The 22,236-nt window shown below is 38.1% G+C and overlaps 1 protein-coding gene across 1 annotated transcript; it reads left to right on the forward strand.

Moving 5' to 3' along the window:
* Window positions 1–172: 172 nt before the first annotated feature.
* LOC141592664 (U3 snoRNP-associated protein-like EMB2271) lies at window positions 173–13,464 on the forward strand. The gene is made up of 7 exons (XM_074413419.1): window positions 173–768; window positions 1,946–2,288; window positions 2,753–2,977; window positions 8,515–8,743; window positions 10,329–10,504; window positions 12,120–12,185; window positions 13,220–13,464. The coding sequence occupies exons 1-7, from the start codon at window positions 314–316 to the stop codon at window positions 13,298–13,300; spliced, it is 1,575 nt and encodes a 524-aa protein (XP_074269520.1). The 5' UTR covers window positions 173–313; the 3' UTR covers window positions 13,301–13,464.
* Window positions 13,465–22,236: the final 8,772 nt, after the last annotated feature.

The following is a 22,236-nucleotide window of genomic DNA, read 5'->3' on the forward strand; positions in this document are numbered from 1 at the left end:
CGGAAAATATGAAAAATTAATGAGGTGTTAATTTAACATAATTAAGTAATGAAAATTAAGACACTATAAATACCGCGCATTCATTTCGCGGAATCTAAACTAGTTAATCAATTATATCCCTAGCACTTCCTACCAAACTATCAAAACCACAATTGAACATTCGGACCCAAACGGCCAAACCCAACCCTGCGCCATATTCCTAATTCTTCTTTCTTCTTCACAGCCGCTTAAACCTTCTTCTGCAAAAACCCCTTCTTAAACCCTAGCTTCCTCTACCAAAAATCCCCAATTTTCTCAATTTTACTCTGCAAAAATGAAGGGAAGAACCCTAAAGAGAAAACCCACAAACCCCACCAACAAAAAAGGCAAAAAAATCCATGAAAAAAACCCAAAAAAGAGAAAAAACAATGAAGAAAAAGATGAATTCTTTCTGAATGAAGAAGAGATTAAGAGTAGTAGTGATGAAGATGATGATATTGGTATTAATGGTGGTTTCAGCGATGATGAAAAAAAGGGTAATAATAGTAGTAGTGATGATGATGATGAAGATGAGGAGGAGACTGAAACTGTTGAGCAAACAAAGAGGAGATTAACATTGAAAGTTCTGGAAAACGTTAGGAAAATGGAAAGAGAAAAAGAAGAAGATGAATTTGTTGGTGTCGAAGATAGGGAAGAACGAGATGGAGCTAGAGATTCAATTGTTAAAAATCGTTTGTTGCAACAACAGTTGGAAGATAGCGGTCGCTCTCGTCGTTTCATTGCTTCTAAGTTAGTATTGTTTCGATTTGATATCTGATGTTGTTTTTTTGTTTGTTGGATTTGTTGTTTTCGCCTTTTCGGTGTTTTATTGGGTTGTGTTCAGTGACGGAACCAGGATTTTTAATTAGTGGACGAACTGGTAATAGAATAGGATAAATTAGATGCCGCCTCCCTAATTGCTAGCTCCCTTAGTTCTGCCTCTGGTTGTGTTTGTTGTTTGATGTTGGTTTTTTGTTTGTTGGATTTGTTGTTTTCGCCTTTTCGGTGTTTTATTGGGTTGTGTTTAGTAATGGAGCCAGGATTTTTAATTAGTGGACGAACTAGTAATAGAATAGGATAAGTTAGATGCCCCCTCCCTAATTGCTAGCTCCCTTAGTTCTGCCTCTGGTTGTGTTTGTTGTTTGATGTTGGATTTGTTGTTTTCGGTGTTTTATTGGGTTGTGTTTAGTGATGGAACCAAGATTTTTAATTAGTGGACGAACTAGTAATAGAATAGGATAAATTAGATGTCCTCTCCACCGAAATTTATCTAAAAGTTTCGTATTTTTGTTGCCGGGGGAGAGTGCATCTGCTAGCTCCCTTAGTTCCGTCTCTGGTTGTTATTTTATGTTGGAAGCTGTAAATTTTAAAGGGGGTGAGAGTAGTTGTATGCATTGAAAGGAATTTGAATTTTCAAGTTCGATATTTGTTACAGTTTTCGGCTTAGTTTTGTAGAAGTTTGATGGGTTATTAATTAATGCTGGAAGCTGAAATTTTAGTATATTGAAAGGAAGTTGAAATTTATTAACTAAAAATTGTACCTGTGAATGCTGCAATCTGATAATTTGTTGAAGTAGATGGATGTTTTATTGGGTTGTATTTTTTCATAAGCTTAATGAGCTATTATGTTGGAAGTCGGATTCGAGTATTATTGAAAACTAAAAAATTCGGCATTGCCTGCTATATTTTACCTTCTGCTAATAATTTATTAGATTTCCCATTTGCCTTGTTTTTTAAATATTGATAATGGCAGTTGTTTTCTATTCAAGATGGTAGATTTTCATTGTTGATCTGGCTAGTTAGAAAAGTGTTTTGGCTGTTATGTGCAAAAGATTGGTCATTTAACGAAAAGCTTACGTAATGGATGCATATCATAGAAGGTATCCCAATAATGTTGTTTATTTTGGGTCGTTTTATTAATGATCAGGGTACAACAACCTGAAGCTGATGCAGAACCGCGGTTACTATATAAGCATCGTCAATCTGTGACTGCTGTGGCTTTATCCGATGATGACTCAAGAGGGTTCTCAGCTTCAAAAGATGGCTGTGTTGTCCATTGGGATGTAGAAACTGGAAAGGCTGAAAAGTATTTGTGGCCATCTGATGACGTCTTGAAGTCTCATGGTCTCAGGGACCCACATGGTCTAGGAAAGAAGCATAGTAAGCAAGTGTTAGCATTGGCTGCTAGTTCTGATGGCCGTTATTTAGCAACTGGTGGTGTGGATCGTCATATTCATTTGTGGGATACTCGTGCCAGGGAGCATATTAAGGTAGATTTTGGCTTTGTGTTGTTGTCAAGTTGTGCACGTCTTGTCTTATATGGAGTCCACAAGCATGGTGAATGTTTTATACAGCCTCTATAGGCTATTCTCACCTTTATATTTCTGTAAAATGTTCCGGTCTGGATTATTTGATAAGATTTTTGCTTAGAGAGGTTAGGTTTAGGAGTTAGGACTTCTATTTCGTGAAGTATTCCATGTTACACACATGTTAATTATTTCATTGTTGTATGATTACATTATCATTTGCTTGGTAGTAGTTATTTGACAAGCAAGTAGTTTCGTTTTCATTTGCATATGCCTTACATTCCATATTAGTTTGTCTTTAAGTTTTATTAAATGAGAAATGAGCTTACTTCTGAATATATGTGATTGATCTGACCTACTCAATGTTGCTGATTGTTGTGTCTTTTAGCTTCTTTGTTATTTGTTGCAGCTTACTGAACACTTGACAGGCCTTTTCAGGTCACAAAAAACTTGTTTCGTGCTTGGCATTTAGAGAAGGGACTTCAGAACTGTTTTCCGGTTCCTATGATAAAGAACCTAAGATTTGGAATGCTGAAGATAGAACATACATTGGATCTTTACAGGGCCATCATAGTGAGGTTTTATCCATCAGTTGCCTTAGAAAAGAACGAGCATTGACTGCAGGCAGGGATCGACAAATGTGTTACTGGAAGGTAATTTGACCTGTTCCTTTTTTTGTTGTTGTTGTTTTTTTTTTTTTTTTTTTTCTTTTTTTGAAATGAACCCCAGAGGTTCTACTGCATTAACGATAAATCAGCAAAAACAAGTTCGTTCGCAACCAAAGGCAAGGCCTCTGACCACACGACTCGACCAACCACTCTAGGAAAAGGATGAGCTAAAGCATGCGCCACCCCATTACAACTACGCCTAATGTACGACCAAACAACAGCAGTAAAAGAATTACATAAAGCAAGAATGTCGTCTAAAACTAGAGAAAAGATACTTCTGCCAGCAGCCGGCTTCCGAAGAGCATTCACAACTTGGATACAATCACTTTCGACGATGATTTTAGCATGCCCTCTCCTCCCTGCTTCTCGAACCGCTTCCAAAACCGCTACCGCCTCCGCCACATGAACCTCCCACGTTTGTTCCTTGACGATCGACAGACCCCATAGCACCTTCCCCCCTCCATCGCGGCATACCACACCCAAAGACACGCCTTCACCCTCTCGAACTCCCGCATTCGTGTTGATTTTAACGAAGCCATCCTTTGGCACACTCCACCCCATCTGCTTCCCCGCTGTGCCCTCCACCATCCCATCACCCCGCTGCCTGCTTCGCACAAAACCCCCACCCTCAATCTCATCCATCACGTCTCGTATCCTCTTCACCACACCGAAAGGGTCGACCTCCTTAGCATTAAAAACAACATTGTTACGGTGCTCCCACAATGCCCAACATCCTACCATGAACCACCCACACTCCCGCGCGCCAAAGTCCCTCCACCTTGCTTCCACCCAATCCCTAGCGCTCCCTTCACACGCCTCTTCCCCACTAAGAAGATCAATCCCCTCCCACACCCGTTGAGCAACCACACAATCCCTAAACAGATGGATACTAGACTCAATGGAAGAATTGCAAAGAGAACAGAAAGAAGACTCACCTCGAACTTGAGTGGCAATGTTTGCTCTTTGCCGCTAATGCTTCACGCACATACTGCCAAAAGAAGAGTTTCACTCTAGGCCATACCGGGATTTTCCAGAGCCTGCTCCATAGCCACTTCTCCCTCTCCCAATTAGACGCCCCTCCCACCTCCAAGAACTCAGTTCCCTCCAAGCCTGCTTACTCAAGAGCGCTAAATTAAACAGCTTAAAATCACGGAAACCCATTCCCCCCCATTCCTTTCGGCTGACAAAGTTTCTTCCAGGCCACCCAACTAATACCCCTCTTCCCCTCCTCGTGTCCTCACCAGAAACGTGACATCATGGAACGGAGCTCCTCGCAAAAGTTTACGGGAATTTTAAAAATACTCATAACATAGGTAGGGAGTGAATTGGCAACTGCCTTTAAAAGAACCTCCTTACAAATTTCTGACAAGATTTTCCCGCGCCAACCTTCTAACCTTTTGCTGAGCTTGTCACGAAGAATATTAGTGAGAACTTTCTTGGACCGCCCCACTACCGTAGGTAACCCGAGGTATCTCTCCTGCTCCTCCACCTCAACTATGCCCAAACGGTTTGCCAAATTACTTCGCTTCGTCCTAGGCACACCCTTGCTGAAAGAAACAGTAGTCTTATCCAAATTTACGAGCTGTCCTGAGGCACTTTCGTATTGTCGAAGGATACCACTCACCACATCAACCTCCTCCTCCGTGGCTTTGATAAAGAAGATACTATCGTCAGCGAATAAGAGGTGTGATATGACCGGTGCTCCAGCTGCTATTCGAACTCCATGAAGAGCGTTGTTTTCAATCGCCCGCCTCATGAGATCCGACAGAACTTCAGCGCAAAGGATAAATAAATAGGGAGACAGGGGGTCACCTTGCCTCAAACCCCTAGTCGGTCTGAAAGTTCGAGTCGGTTTCCCATTAATTAGCACCGTGAAAGAAACCGTGGACACACATTCCATCACACGATCAGTCCAACGCTCATCAAAACCCATCGTTAGCAGCACCCTTTCCAGAAATCGCCACTCAACTCTGTCATACGCCTTTGTCATGTCTAATTTTATAGCCATATGCCCCTCCGACTGTCTCGAATTTCGCATGAAATGGAAAGCTTCAAAAGCAATTAACACATTATCCGATATAGCTCTTCCCGGTGTAAAGGCCCCTTGATTTTCAGAAACAATGTCACCAAGAAAAAGCTTTAGTCGATTTGCGAGAACTTTCGAAACTAATTTATACACCACATTGCAAAGACTAATGGGTCTAAAGTCCCTAATTTTGTCCGGAGCTTTCTTCTTTGGAATTAGAACAATATTTGTTTTATTAATATCCCGTGGCGAACGCTCACCGGGAGAATGCTAAAACGGCGCCACTACCTCCGGACCCACCAAGCTCCAATATGTCCGATAAAACAGACCATTCATCCCGTCAGACCGGCGCCTTCAATGGGTGCATTTGATTGAGAGCATCAATAACCTCCGCTTCGTTATAATCGCCCGTAGGATCGCATTCATCCGGGTCGAAACACGCCACCTATCCCCGCAAAACTCCTCGAAATCGACGGGTTCGATGTGGTAAACAGCTGTTGAAAATATTCATTGGCTACGCTCGAAACCGCCTCATCCCCAATACGCTCAACTCCATTATCGTCAATAAGCTTCGCGATAAAATTCTTCCTCTTTCTTTCCCCTGCCCGAGTGTGGAAGAATTTGGTGTTGCGATCCCCATCCTTAAGCCACAAAGCTCTCGATCTTTGCCTCCAATATTGTTCTTCTTGTCTTTGTAGAGAGGCAATTTTCGCGACTAAAGCCCTTCGCTGTTGCACCCGCGACTCAGACCGGTCACCTTCATTCAAATTCGCAAGTTGCTTTCTTTTACGTTCCAAATCCTTTCCAATCTTATTGATATTCAAAACCGCCATCCCTCACCTCCCGAGCACACTCATCAAGCATAGTCACCAAGTCTCCTCTCCCCCTCATAACCCCCCTCTCCACGACATCCCCACATCCCTCCTCCCCTACCCAAATTTGCTCAAAACGAAACGGTCTTGTTGCCCTTGTTCCCATCTCCTTCATGTTAAGAACTAACTTGATCGGTGCATGGTCAGACCACTCACGGTCCAAGTAAATTAGCCGTGCAAAAGGAAACAAATCGAGCCAAGGAGCCGTGCACAATGCTCTATCCAACTGGATTGTCGACAAGATCTCCCGCTTGCCCATTATCGAAGGAAAACGCAAGGAACATCCCGCATCCGATACTCATCCACCGCAGCTCACGAAGTTATCCATTTGCACTGGGGCGCTACCTCCTTTCATTTCGCCGAGAATGTAATTTCATTAAAATCGCAACACAAACCAGGGCAAAGAGGATTGCCCACTCAAAAGACGCATTAACTCCCAAGAAAGATGACGATCGCCCACACTGGCCAACCATAAAAGCCTCGTGAGCCTCCATTCCCTCCCCTCACACCTCACCGTGAAATCCATGTGATGATGTCTGTATGCACATAAAAGTGCAGTCGATCTCCTTTTTCCAAAGCCAGGCCCCCCGATCTTCCCACACTATCAACTTCCATCCCAAAATACCCCTCCATCCTCTCCCTCACCCTCCTCATCTCACGACCACATAGTTTTGTCTCACATAAAAACAATATGGCCGGGGCTTCTATTCGTACTAGAGCACGAAGGGCACGCGACGTATCGGGGTTGCCCAAGCCCCGACGATTCATCGCTTAGGATATTCATTGGGCCCGGCGGGGTTGACCGCCGTCAACCTCCGCCTCAGGTATTAAGACGCCCCCGTCTAAAACACACTTAAGTTTCTTATGAATCCCCATGTCACTGCTCTCATCCCGCACCCTCTTCCCCGACTCCTTCACCATCGAATTGGACTGAGTCAGTGTTCGAGGGGCATTAGGAGTGCCCTGTTGACGCACTAACCTTGTCCACGACCCACTCCTCATCCCAGCTGAGAGGTCCCATGCTGACCCACCATCTCATCACACCCCCCTTCCTTTTCCAGCACCCCTCCCTCACACAAATCCTCCACCATACCATGTGTGCTAGCAGAAACAGTCTCCCCTCGTATCACCTCACCTTGCAGAGTCTCTATACGTGACTCAACGTGGCTCCCTTCTGTCTCCTGACCCTCCTCCACATCCAAAAGAATAGCCTGCTCCCTCACGACCTCCAATGGTTTGGAGGAACCCCCTCTTCCTTCTTCCCCCATCCGCCCCTCAACCCCCTCCCCCTGCCCAGCCGCTTCTTCAAAAAGACTCTTCTTCTTGGTACGAAAATCAATAGCAATGGCTTTTAATTTATCAATCATATTCGAGATGATATCCTCGTCTTCTTGTTTCTTGACCGCATCAAAACTAGTTCGCAAATTCTTAGCAGCCTTCCCCGGACCCTCTTTAACTGTTTTGACAACTTTCCATGGTGAGGCTCGCAACCACTCCCCAAATTTAAGATCGTCATCCTCGTAAGGGCCGTCTTCGCAATCTTTTTCTCCATGCCCTATCAGACCACAACCATAACAGTACGTAGGGAGGCGTTCGTATTTAACATCAAAGCTGACCGTCTTCCCTCCCCTCATACGAATAGGAATTGTCGCTTTCAGAGGTTTCCTGATATCATATAAGACTCGAATCCGGATAGCCCTATCGAGCTCCACATTCGGACCATATTCAACATTGATAAACGATCCCAGTAAATCCCCAAGCCGACGAGCATTAGCAGGACACGTTCTCCCCGCAATTGGTAGGTCATAAATTCTTGTCCAAATGGGAAAGTGAAATAACGAAACATCAGTAAGCTTACCATTCCTGTTTGGTTCCGCGAAACACCACAAGAACTTATCGAAGTGCCAAGGTTGGCCCTCCAAAACCCTATCTTTATCGCGCACTGCCTCAAAACGAAAGATGAAAGTCTTTTCTTTAGCATCCACAATGTTTCCCAGAATAGGCTTCGACGGATTCCATAGGTTTGTCATGGTTTCGATTGCAGCTTTGACATTGATCGATCGCGTTGCCCACAATTTACCCACCAGTATCATCGAGCCCTTCTCCTCCGCCGTGTCAACCTCCTCCTCCCAATCAAACGAACTCTCCTCCCCCATAGGTTCCTTCCCATCCCGGTGATGGCCTATCATATCCCTCTTCCTTGACACCTGCACAGATACGAAAACAAAGAAAACAAGAAAAGAAAACAAACAGATCGCCAATCCCACGATAGAAATCGCAGGATAAGCCTCGAGCAAGAGGATTAGAGACCAAGATTTTTAGACGGAAACCAAGAGCATTAGACAGAGCCCTAGGAAACCCTAGACATACTTGTAATCTTTTTTAACTTTTGTTGTTGGTCAAAAGGATTATAACTTGTGCTTTCGCTAGTTAGGGCCTGTCACATTTCTCTGCTCGGCTTTTATATTGCACTGCATATTGGTGGGTGTTCTTTTATTGCGGCTTTCCCGTTTGCTCTTTAACTGTGGAGGTCTCGAAAGCAGATCACAAGTTTTTATGTTGTGTTTGTTTCTCCTAACTTCAGAATTTGGTATGAAATTTTCAATTTTTTTTTATTGGAATAGGTTCCAGAAGAATCACATCTAGTCTTCCGTTCATCTGCTTCATCTCTTGAAAGCTGCTGTCTTGTGAGTAATGATGAATTCTTGTCCGGATCTGATGATGGTAGCATCCAGCTGTGGAGTGTATTGCGGAAAAAGCCTGTTTGTATCTTTAAAAACGCACATTCTCTAACCACTGCAAAGAAGATTGTAGATTTAGATGATGATGAAGTAATTTCAAATGGGCACCCTGGTAAGTCTACTTCTTCAATCTTTTGTATGGACAGTTCGAGTGGCTTATTGGCCTCTATATTTTTGCACATATAGACTGAGCTGAATTATCGTTTTAGTACCGGGTTATCATTTTTTTGCTTATAACTCTGAAGGTTGAGTTCGTTTTAGCATCATACTCCCTCCGTTCAACTCCACTTCGCAAGTATGCTTTTTGCACGGATATTAAAGGACGGATTAAAAAAACTATAAAAAGTACATAGGGAAAGAGAATGGTGGGGTTAAAAATGTTAAAAAAATATAAACGTGGGGTTTTATGGTGGATTAGTGTGGGGTATGGATGACATTTTTTGTAAATATGAAGTGTGAATAAGGATAACATGGTCATTTTCTTGGCCTAAAAAGGAAACATGTAAAGTGGAGTTGAATGGACGAAAAAGGAATACATGTAAAGTGGAGTTGAATGGAGGGAGTAGTGGCTAAGGATACGGATGCTTTTAAGGTATTCCACCTTTGTTTTCAACGATCTTGGAATGCTTTCAGATTAACAATGAGGGATCAGTGTCTCTTCTGTTTCTTTCTATTTCAAATGACGACCTTTTTTGCCCAGTGAAAAGCTTTTATCTGGTTTTTCGAGGCCTACTTGTCTACATGGCAGCTTAGATGGCATGTTCTTGTAAATAGTGCCAGAGTGGCTAAATTGGTCAGCTCGAAAGACCAGACTAGTCTCATCAGTCATCACTGCTTAATCAGATTTGTTCATTAAATTTAATTGGTCAGATACTCATATGTACGGCTTACTGTTATGTTTGAATTCGGCCTCATAGGTTCTACCTCAAAAATGGATTATTACGGGTAGTATGTCGAAAAACTCTGTCTCGGAGGGAGTGGTGCAGCTGTCACTGTATTACAGTGCCCACAGCAGCGAATTTATGTCACAAGTGTGTAAATACAAGTAGTATTGAATTCATTTGTTTTTCTTTGCGGTCCCTTCATTCCACTGCTTTTACTAGAGGAAGGACATGTATGGAGGCCTTCCCCCCCCCCCCGCCCGTCGTCAAGTATCAAACTCAGTTATTGCTCGTTGCATATTAAAGGACAGTTGTACTAATGTATTAGGTAATAGCATATGGAAGTGTTGGGTATTTTGAATACTTAGCTTCCCTATATTGGTTACTTCTTTGTAAGGAATCAGCCTTCTTTTCCCGTTTGTGGATGAATAAGACGGGCTTTACCTTTCTTGCAAGAAAAAAAAATGTATTAGGCTGTAATCCCAGCTTACTATAATACTAAAAATGTTGAAGAATGGATATTTTTTTTGTGAAGCTCAATGTTTACATCTTCTTAGAGTATGAATAATAGGCTCTATTTTTGTCGTATATTACTGGATATAGACATAATCCATTCCTCGCAGAATTACTGATGACTAGTATGGAGTACTTTCTCTGACTTTGCTTGAATGTGCATAGGACTTAGGAGTATCAGATGAGTTAAACTTATGTCTTTAGCCATTACTGACTTTTTAATTATTGTTGAAGCATTTTTCATCTTCTATAGCTACCTTGTAATTATCTACAGTCTTAAAGAAATTGTTTCGATATACGCAGAAGATGAATTGAACGAAGTGCATACTCCAAGCTTAACTGCACGGTCATGGGTTGGAGCTGTTTCCGTTTGTAGGAATAGTGACTTCGCAGCATCCGGTGCTGGCAATGGGTTTGTTCGTTTGTGGGCGATTGAAAGTGAGGCCAGGGGGATTCGGCCCTTGTTTAGCGTTCCTGTGGTGAGTTTGGATTTCTTGTGCTATTTATTACTGTATCATGTAGTCTTGTATGAGATTGTTTCAAATGTGAGACTAACTCAAGTCATTATGTATTCATTATCTCATAACAAGGTGTGTTGGTCTCGCATGTAACACAATCTCATATAAGTTCATTGTGATATTATTCATAACATTTTGGATTTTTGTATGGCCTCAAATGTTAACTGCTTGATCATGCAACTGTCTTTAAACTACTGCTGTATGTGAGTATGTCCTTAGTGGCAACGTTATTGCTAAATAAAGTTGTTATGTCTTACGGCTAATTGATTGTTTTTTAACAAAATGTCAGGCATTGCCTATTTATCACGCAAGAAGATTTTTTACTAGACTTTTGGCTTTTAGCTGTTTAGGGTTTTTCATCAGTAACACCATCTCACACATTAACAATGCATGCTGTAAAACGTTTTTATCTCTTAATTTTCTCATTAAATGTCTGCACTGCACATGTACATTTTGAACCATTGAGACATTATCAATGAAATATTATTTGCACAAATTTACAGCAGTTCTAGAGATAGTGACAGCTGCATTTTGCTCCCTTCTCTGCATCCTATAGCTGCAATGACATCAGTTACTCTGTATATGGATGATATGTATATGGCTATATCATCAAGTGGTTGTTCTGTATTTGAACCTGAACCGCAGTCATGATCATGGATTGTTTTGACAAATGTGATGACCAATGTGAACTAGTATAAGTTTAAGTAAATCTAGTTTTAAAAAAAGTTTTGTTGAAAGTTGCCACTCTTTGTGTTATCGACTCTTTTGGCGCCTTTTCGTCGAACATGTGTTGTACTTGTACATCCTTTCAAAAGAGATGAATAGGTAAATCATACTAGAGGAAATCCGTCGAGGTATTAACGTCTTTTGGTGGGGATGTGTTGTATTTCGTGGGAAAAAAGGGATGTTAAAGATTTCCCTAAAAAATAAAATTAAGGAAAACTAAAAATGGTACCTCAGTTCAATGGCAAGCTATTTTGTTCTTTATTTAGTGGCTCCCGTCTTTCTTTGGAGCGATTTTGTATGCCATTTGACTTCTTTGTTGTTCTGCTTATGTTTTTTTGTTAGTCCACTTGTCCCTCTGGTTCCTCTTTTAGTACTCCCCCTAGATTCATTTCATTCCATTAGTTTGTTCAAGATTCTCCTCACAAATAGTTTGATTTCTCTTCCATTATTTCGTCATTCTGTTAGCGTTGAATAACTTTGGTTATCCACTGGATTTGGCAGGCGGCTTTTGTTGTCACAGCAATTGCTTTGGTTCTATATGCCTATTTTAGTGGCATAAATGCTGGCCATTAATTCTTCTCCTCACAAAACTTGTTTTTATGCCAATTGTGATGACAGTGCTTTGATGTACCTCTAGTTTTCTCTTCCATTATTACTTGTAAATATTGTATGAGGCGGTCTCACGTGTGAGACTTTACCGAAACATCGATGGATTCTCCATTTATATTTATAGTTATAGTTATTAGTTTGGTCACACATCTAAGACCTTCTCAAAAGTGTTTATATTAATTTAAAGCTTTGTGATTCCTTGTTGATGATTATAATATTGCTCTATTTTCTGCTCATACAGGTAGGATATGTGAACTCTTTGGCAATTGCTAAATCGGGAAGGTTTCTTGTTGCTGGGGTTGGCCAGGTGAGGCCCTATTTTATAAAGTTTTCATGTTAATTGGTTTGAACTTTCATTGTTTTTCATTTGAGTTTTTTGTCAAAAACTACCTTATATTTAGGGGTATTTGTAAAAATACTACCTTATATTATTTTTCTTGCTTTAGACTACCTTTGTTTTCTCATTTTTTTGCCAACAACTACCTATGCTAAGAGTCTAGACATATTTGGTCCATTTTGTGGCTTTAACCTGTCTCACATGACTCTTTTATGTTTTAATCTTACTTAGGCCTGATTTTGGGAAGTCATAATGTGCTTACGCTTAACTTTAGTAGATGTTTGTAGTTATTATTGAAATGTGAAATTCATAAATTTTTCTTATCTGAAGTCAAGTTGTCATTTGAATGTGATTGATCATTGTTGTTACTTGTTTGATGTTAACAAAGATATATGAGATAGGTTAATATCGCTAAATCGACCAAATCTTGCCATATTTTCGGCATAGGTAGTTATTGACCAAAAAATGAGAAAACTAAGGTAGTCTAAAACAAGAAAAATAATATAAGGTAGTATTTTTACAAATACCCCTAAATATAAGGTAGTTTTTGACAAAAAACCCTTTTCATTTTACCCTTGTAAATTTATTCCTCCGTTCTTAGAATGAGCGGATTGCAATTTGACCGTTAAATATATATGAATGAGAAAAGACTGAATAGAGACGCTATGAAGTCCGTCATGTTACGCCTCAGGAGATCTTTTATTGGCAGAACTATACTTTCTGAAATTCTTGTCGATTAAAGAATTGGGTATTATGTTACTTTAGATACTTGGATGGCTTCTATAGGGTAGTAAGCTTTGGGTGAGACGGTTTTATGCTTCCGACCAGTTCGTAGATCATGAAACATGTCTCAGAGCAATACGGATTAGTTATTGAATGGATTATGGGATGAGTGAGGACAGCCCCATCCCATACGGCATCTGATTTAAACGACGTGGATGTGTTTGTAGAACCGCGTTCAGTCAGTCTTTTGAATGGTGTCCTTATCGTGTCATTCATTACAGGAACCGCGTCTTGGAAGGTGGGGTACTATCTCGGCAGCAAGAAATGGAGTCATCTTGCAGCCCTTCAAGCTTTCACCATAGAAGATTTTCATAGAGCGTATTATGTTTTTGTAAAAGCTCCTCAGTTTTGACCATTCTGATGCCGAAATCTATAGTATAAGATTTAACTTTATTTATCTAATTTTTCCTCTTTTCTTCCTTTCTGCTTATTTCATACTCTTATCATTCTTATATAGAGCAATTACTAATTGGTACTCTTCTAACTTATTTCATTTTATTTTTAGCATTTGGGATAATTTATTGGGCAAAAAAAAGGCATGTCGAGGCATAATTAAATCTCGACAACTGCACCTTATATATATATATATATATATATATATATATATATATATATATATATATATATAGAGAGAGAGAGAGAGAGAGAGAGAGAGAAGGGTTCTTATAAGGCCTTTATACCTTACTAATTTAACCCCGTGCAAAAAATGCACGGGGTTAAAGATTCAACAATTTCACTAAATATATAGATATTTAAAATAAATTCCAGAAATTTATAATTTAAAACACTAATAATATATTACAATTTACGAACTATCAGCCAAAAACGTACTTGGATATTTATAAATTACGATAAACACTGAAAAAAATAACTTTAAAGCACGTCGGATCCTAGAGATAATATGACTGTATCCAAATAAGATCGTTTAAAATAGGAAAAATTACAAATAACCACCACGTATTTACGTATTTTTACAATTTACCACCACGTATTTGCATTTTTACAAATAACCCCCCAACTTCAACGTATACTCCCCAATCACCACCGTATTTTAATCCCGAGTATTGATTTTCATAATTTCCGTCTTCTTAAGTTACGATTTACGCTAAATACCCATATTGCCCTTAACTACAACAATGATTAGTCACTCCGTTTCATCAGATTGATTTCACACGATTACTTATCTCTCAAAACCCTAAAACCCCAATTTCCCAAATCCCTAAATTCCCAATTTTATCAAACATCGGAACTGTCTAATTCATCATCAGAACCTACAACACTTCGATTATCATCGTCAGATTCTAACTCATGCTCACTATCAAGCTGTACATCAACATCATCAACATTTAACAAAGGAAAATTATGAACCTTGGGAATTTAGGGATTTGGGAAATTGATAAAATTGGGAATTTAGGGATTTGGGAAATTGGGGTTTTAGAGTTTTGAGAGATAAGTAATCGTGTGAAATCAATCTGATGAAACGGAGTGACTAATCATTGTTGTAGTTAAGGGCAATATGGGTATTTAGCGTAAATCGTAACTTAAGAAGACGGAAATTATGAAAATCGATACTCGGGATTAAAATACGGTGGTGATTGGGGAGTATACGTTGAAGTTGGGGGGTTATTTGTAAAAATGCAAATACGTGGTGGTAAATTGTAAAAATACGTAAATACGTGGTGGTTATTTGTAATTTTTCCTTTAAAATATCATGGAAATTGTAAAATTACGATAAAGGTTATTATTAATTTCTATAATTAGAACATATTCAATAGGAAAATAAAATGTTAAATGTAGTTTTTGACATATTAAATGAATATAAGATTTATTTATATTATGAATTGACCGAAAAAAGGAAGAATATATAACATAACTATGTATAGTTAACTCCATAAAAAAAAACTTTGTGAACTTACTTAATATAGGCGGAAATGCAAATAACCCGGGATAGCATCCACCTAATTACAACTACGAAACTAACCCATTTAATTAAGATGAACCCAAAATCATGTTCACTCTTAAAAAAAATAAAAATAAAAAACCTATAAGTTTCAAAAGATATGGGCCAAATCAAGATATTAAAATTAAAATAAGCCTAATAGTTATTGCCCATTTCAATCCATTAAATATATTCAATAACCCTATTCTTTCTTTCAAATCTTCATATTTGCACTGCCTCTCTAATTGCTTATGTGATATATTTCTGCCCTTCTCTTTCACGCATACGGTGCTCCTCTATGTAATTTTCCTCGTCTACTTCCTATCAAACAACCTTATTATTGTTATGTATAGTCGAACATTTTATCTATGTGAATTATTATTATTCTTTGGTATAAATTTTTTTCTTTGATGTTTTATATAATCTTATCTATGCATTTTTTTTAAAACTTGACATTCTTTTTTGTTTCTCCAATTATCAAAGTATAAGATGATTTTTAGCACACAAAAAATCGATTTACTTGGGGTTTGAATTTTAGAAAACATTTTGCTTCAGAAATAAACATTTTATTTGAATTTTTTTTATATATTACGTTTATTTTGTATCATATATTTTCCTCAAAGGTAGTATTTTCTCAATATTTAAGATAATTCTTTCATTTACAATTTTGCAATTTTTTCATTTTCTTGAGCTTATTATATGCAGATTTTTTGCATGCATTTTATGTATTTTAATCTAATGAAATGAATTAACTCCATTGAAGTCAAGAGATTGATAATTGGTTCACATTATTTTCCTAATTTTTCAATTGTTTCATATTTTAAAGTGGAATTTCTGATGTTCACAACTAATTTGCATAGTCATGTACTCATTTATAGATTTGTATAGTTTATTTCATATATATATTTGTACAGTTGATAGAGTTGTAGATATGTATAAATTGTAAAGCAATGAAATAGAAATAAAAGCTCCTAAAATCATGGAAGGCCACGATTGAAAAATTAAAAGCAAAGTTTTTTTTTCCCCTAAATTTCAGGAGCCAATAAGAGCCTTCTAAAGGCTTCAGCTTTTATAGATAGAGGATAAGGCCCTAAGTATTTATAAGAGCCCTTGGATGAAGGGATTGAAGGGATGAGATGAGGAGAGAGGGCGTGTTTTTTAGAGCAAAAAAAAAAAAGGAAAACCTGATGGTGTGAGAGAGGGATCACTTTCACTGTTTCTGTACTGCCTCCATATCATATCCCGCGGATAATAGGAATAAACAAACACAAATATATCATTTTGCATGTTTTCCCTCTTCATTCACCATTCAAAGCCTCTCAAGAAGCAAAAACCCATAAAAATCCCCACAAAAACGATCCTAAATCCTGTAAAATACAATATAAATCATCAAAAAAATAAGAGAAATTTCAGCACAAATGTAAAACTACTTCAGTGATCATCAGATAAATAAATTGTTATGAGATAAAGTACGTTATTGTTCATCCGTTAAAATTCATTAGCTTTGTTGAAGATAAAATAAATTGTCATTCTTAATCAGAGAAACAACAGAAATGACAATGGTGTTTGTGAAGTGGATCATATGCAGATTGAAGTTGTCGTCGATGGTGAGTTGTTTACTTTCTTATTTGTGTCTAGGTTACTATTGTAGCTTGATGTTCAAATATAAAGTGCTATATGTAATTTTGGATTAATGTTCATTATTGTAGGTTGTAGTTATTTCATTTGTGTTCATTATTCTTAATCTTTGTTGTACTTTCATGGTGTTCATCAGATTTGTTCTTTCATTTTGGTAGCTTGTTGTTGATGGCAAAAAATGATGGAAATTTAAAAGCTTGATCAAGTACGAATTATAACTTCAGTGGGTTTTAGTAAAACTCTGACCCAAATATGTATAACTTCAATAATACAGTGTACACATGTAGTTCTTATATTCATCGTGTTATAACTCCAGAGGTTTTTTGTAAAACTCTTTGACAATTTCCTGCAGCTTCAGGTAACAGAGTAATTCAAACCCTAAATTGTGCGTAAAAATCTTACTAAACAACCAATTTATAGCTGAAGTTATACATTCATTAAGTGAAGTTATATGATGTGGAGGGTTGTACATTATATGCCTAGAGTTATACAGGCTGTGTCTAGAGTTATACATTGTATGATTAGAGTTATACAGACTGTGTATAGAGTTATACATTGTATGATTACAGTTATACACATTTTGTAGAGGAGTTATACAACACATCACTGCAGTTATGAAACAAGGCAAATTTTATTAGACAGCTATGAGTTATACAAAAAATATCAAGAGTTATACAAATTGTGTACAACAGTTATACAACACATGACTGCAGTTATGAGAAAGTCAAAATTTATTACAGTTATGAGTTTTACAAAAAATAACAAGAGTGATACAAATTGTGTACAAGAGTTATACATTCTGTGAAGTACAGTTATCCATATATAGGTAAGAGTTATACAAATTGTATGACTAGAGTTATACATTCTGGATCTACAGTAATACACTCTACAATGTATAACTCTTAGAATATAATGTATAACTCTTAGTATATACAGACTGTGTTTGGAGTTATACATTATATGCCTAGAGTTATACATTATATGCTAAGAGTTATACATTGTGTAGCTAGAGTTATACATCTTACAGTCTCTGCCTAGAGTTATACATTGTGTAGCTAGAGTTATACATTATATGCTAAGAGTTATACATTGTGTAGCTAGAGTTATACATCTTACAGTCTATGCCTAGAGTTATACAGACTGTGCCTAGAGTTATACATTAAATGCCTGCAGATTATACGATCCGCCCGAGTTATACATGTTATTTGCATGTGTTTTTCTCCGTCATTGTTTTTTCTGTAATTATTATTCGCTTAGTTTTTCTGCGTTTATTAGTAAAACAAATTAAATAAAATAAAACAAAGAAGATGATGGAGAGGATAGTAAAACAAATCCACATTTAACATACATGAACTTAATTAATTGATATAGATACATAAACTTAATGCATTGCTAAAAATACAATTCTTAGATGTTCATATAGGGATGCATTCTCTTCTATGATATTCATCCTCTCCTCCTTTGCTATTTGGAGGTTTCGTTCCGCAGATGCAATATCTTCATATAGATGCATTATCTGCGGCTCTAACAAGCCATTTTTTTTTGCGTCCTTGAGTGCGATCCGAGCATCCTCAAGGAAGAGCATGTTCTTCCTCTCGATTTCCTGCAAGCGGCGTATGAAACTTTTGTTGTACTCGGTCATAATGCATGTTAAACGAATGGTATCATTCATTATTGAAGGAAGTTTGGAGTTTATTAGGTTTTAAAGTTTTAGGGTTTGGAGTTTAGGGTGGAGATAGTGATATAATGGACTGGTTATTGAGATAGTGGAATGAATTTATAATTAGTAATTTGTTGTTTGAGTTGTTTTTTAATTAATATGTTTAGGGTTTGATGGTTAAATTAATACGAATTTTGTTTAGGAAGTTGTGCCATATCCCTACTTCAAATCTTATAACCCTTCGCATTCCATATATTATGTCGTTTCATTAAATGTATAACTCTTATAATATAATGTATGCCTAGAGTTATACATTATATGCTAAGAGTTATACATTGTGTAGCTAGAGTTATACATCGTATAACTAGAGTTATACAGACTGTGCCTAGAGTTATACATTAAATTCCTGCAGTTATACAGTCTCTGCCCAGAGTTATACAGTGTGACTAGAGTCATACATCAAATGGCTAGAGTTATACATTGTATGCCTAGAGTTATACTGATTGTGACTAGAGTTATACATTGTATGACTAGAATTATAAATACTGTGACTAGAGTTATACATTATCTGCCTACAGTTATACAGTCTGTGCCCAGAATGTATAACTCTAGGCATATGTATAACTCTTAGCATATAATGTATAACTTTAGGCATATAATGTATAACTCTTGACATATAATGTATAACTCCAAACACAGTCTGTATATGATAAGAGTTATACATTATCTGCGTACAGTTATACATTCTGTGCCCAGAGTTATACAGTGTGACTAGAATTATACATTAAATGACTAGAGTTATACATTGAATGACTAGAGTTATACAGAGTTTGACTAGAGTTATACATTATATGCCCACAGTTGTACAGTTTATGCCCAGAGTTATACATTGTATGACTAGAGTTATACATTATGGGCACAGAGTTATACAGTGTATGCCTAGAGTTATACATTTTATCCTTGGAGTTCTTATAAGGCCTTGATACCATATAAGGTCCTAAGTCCTTATAAGAACCCTTGGATGAAGGAATTGAAGGGATGAGATAAGGAGAGAGGGGGACGTTTTTTAGAGCAAAAAAAAAAAGGAAATGCTTGTTGTATGAAAGAGAGGCCACTGCTACTGTTTTCTGTCCTTTTTTTGGTACAAATCCCACGTACAAAAGGAATAAACAAACACAAATATATCAGTTTGCATGCTTTCCCTCTTCATTTACCATTCAAAACCTCTCATACAAGCAAAACCCATACATTGTATGACTAGAGTTGTTCAATTTGCATGCTTTCCCTCTTCATTCACCATTCACCATTCCCTCTTCATGCACAGACTGTATAACTCTAGTCATACAATGTATAACTCTAGAGTTATACATTGTATGACTAGAGTTATACAGACTGTGACTAGAGTTATACAGTATGTGCATAGAGTTATACATTGTATGACTAGAGTTATACAGACTGTGAGTAGAGTTATACAGTTTGTGCATAGAGTTATACATTGTATGACTAGAGTTATACAGTATCTACCTAGAGTTATACATCGAAGTACTAGAGTTATACAGAGTGTGACTATAGTTATACATGATATGGTAAAAGTTATACATTATATACCCAAAGTTATACGATCGTGCCCGAGAGTTATACGATCTGTGCATAGAGTTATACGATATATGCGTAGAGTTATGTATTTCGAATCATTTCATGGATGTTTGATTCGCTCGGATGGTCGTAAGACAATGCAGAAACTAAGTATTGTAAGCATTTAGCGCGGAGTTTACACCTTGTGTAGGGCAACAATTTTTTGAAATCGACGAGGCGGTGACATTCTATAAAGTTTATGCATTGGCGTCCGGGTTTGATGTTCGGAAGTACTCGACGAAAAAATGGCGCGACGGTGAAATCAAGTCAAAGTTCTTTGGTTTGCAACAGAGAGGGATTCACATATGTCCCAAAAGGAGAGGCAGTAATTAAAAAAAATGAGACCGGGATTAGGGAAGAAGAAATGCAATGGGGAAAAAGAACTGCGAACCAGAGGAAATATACAGTCAAGAGCTTGTAAAGCACATGTCAGGCTATTTATGAAGAATGGAGTACTAGTAATTGACCGATTCCACATGGGGCATAATCACGAGCTTGTATCGAGTGAGGATCGTCAGTTTCAAAAGATGTTGCGGAACATAGAAGATTTTCACAAGTACTTGATAATGTACAACTCAAGGGTTAGTTTACTATTAATCAAACCTCCACTAATTGAATGGCAAACTTCTAAAGTTATACACCGAGATGATAGAGTTATGTAAACCTAAGAGTTATAAATAATAAGAAGTTGCACAATCAATCAATGGAGTTATGCATATGTTTCATGAAGTTATAAGAATAGCTGAAAGAGTTATAGTTGAGGAATTCTTGGTTATTAATCAGCACTGATCAGGATTTGTTGTCCACTGCAGTTGAGGATAGGAGCAACTAGGACGTACAACATGTGTAAGGAGTTCGTAAACGGGTTCGAGAACATTGGTGCATCCTTAACTGATTTTAAGAACTTCCACCGAGATGTGAAGTGCTTCATCCATAAACGGGACGGTCAATTGTTCATTGACCGGTTCAAGAGTGGTTTACAGAAGCGTACGATAAAAGGAGCCAATGGGTGATGGCACATTGCAGGGACTTGAACATGGGTGGTGTAATGAGGACAACCCAGAGATCGAGAGAAAGAATAGTTTTTTAAGAAGTTCGAGCGAAGTCGTGCACGTTAGTGGAGTTTTGGATGCGTTTTGAAAGCGCTATGGACCATCAACGGCATACGCAGAAGAGACTTGACCATGAAAACCGACACTCAACACCGGCAACGGGGACGCATTTACCCATAGAGGAATATGCGTCAAATGTTTATACTCGTGAGGTTTTCAAGGAATTCCAACTAGAGGTCATTTGCTCAATCGATACATGTAAGACCGGGGGCTATGCTGAAGTCGATGGAGTTGAAGTGACTGTCGTAAAGGATTCAATCAGACAGAAAAGTTTCAACGTAGAGTACAACCCAGGTAACAACATTTTGGCATCAACTTTATGTGGTAGTTGACTGAAGTTGCTAGATATAGTGCCAAAGTTACATTGTCTGAACATAGAAGTTATACAATTGTTCAGTGAACTGCAGTTATCTGCTGTATAAATCTGACAACATTTTGAATAACTTAAGTTTTCTGAATGTATAACTTTTCTTATTATATGTGTTCCGGGTGTGATTCCAGAGCAGATATTTGTTACCACTCGTGGCTTGTCGAATGATGTCTTTGCTTGACTTCCCTTCGGCCTCTCCTGAAACAATGAACAAACTGAGGGCTCGGCTTGTTACCGAGCGAACTCACTCCGACACTCAAGTCAGTAAACTTAAAGAGATTAAGTCGCGTGTTATTTGGCGAAATATATTGTAGAGAGATAAGGGAGATAATACCAGTTTATGTGTGATATTTGGATGAATTCTGGATCCTTTTCTCAATGAGGGTTGAGGAGTATTTATAGACTTTCACCTTTTGTCACGTAGTGGCCAAGTGGCTAGCAGGTGGAAAGACTGTCTTGCCCTCGGCCGAGGGACCCGTGGCAGGCCGGCAAACCTGGTTGGCTCCATGCCGAGGGGGCCGGATATGAGTATGCTGATATGCCTCTCGGCCGGCTAGTCGCCGAGACCGAGGAGTGAGTGATGGTCGGCGGGCTTCATTCGCTCTAGGTCGTCCTTCTGTTTGACTTGTTGTCTTTTGGCTTTGACCTTGGTCAAGATGTTGACTCGGTCAGCGGGTGCAGAATATGACCCATCAATATGCATAACTCTACTTGCAGAATGTATAACTCTTGTTGCCATATGTATAACTCTACTTTCAGAATAACATTAGAAGTTATTCAATTTTTCACTGAACTGTTGTCATTTGTAGTATAACTCTGATTACATTTTGAATAACTTTAGCTTTCAGAATGTATAACTCTTATTGCCATATGTATAACTCTAC

The sequence above is a fragment of the Silene latifolia genome, chromosome 7, assembly GCF_048544455.1.
Source record: "Silene latifolia isolate original U9 population chromosome 7, ASM4854445v1, whole genome shotgun sequence".
NCBI classification, from domain to species: domain Eukaryota; kingdom Viridiplantae; phylum Streptophyta; class Magnoliopsida; order Caryophyllales; family Caryophyllaceae; genus Silene; species Silene latifolia.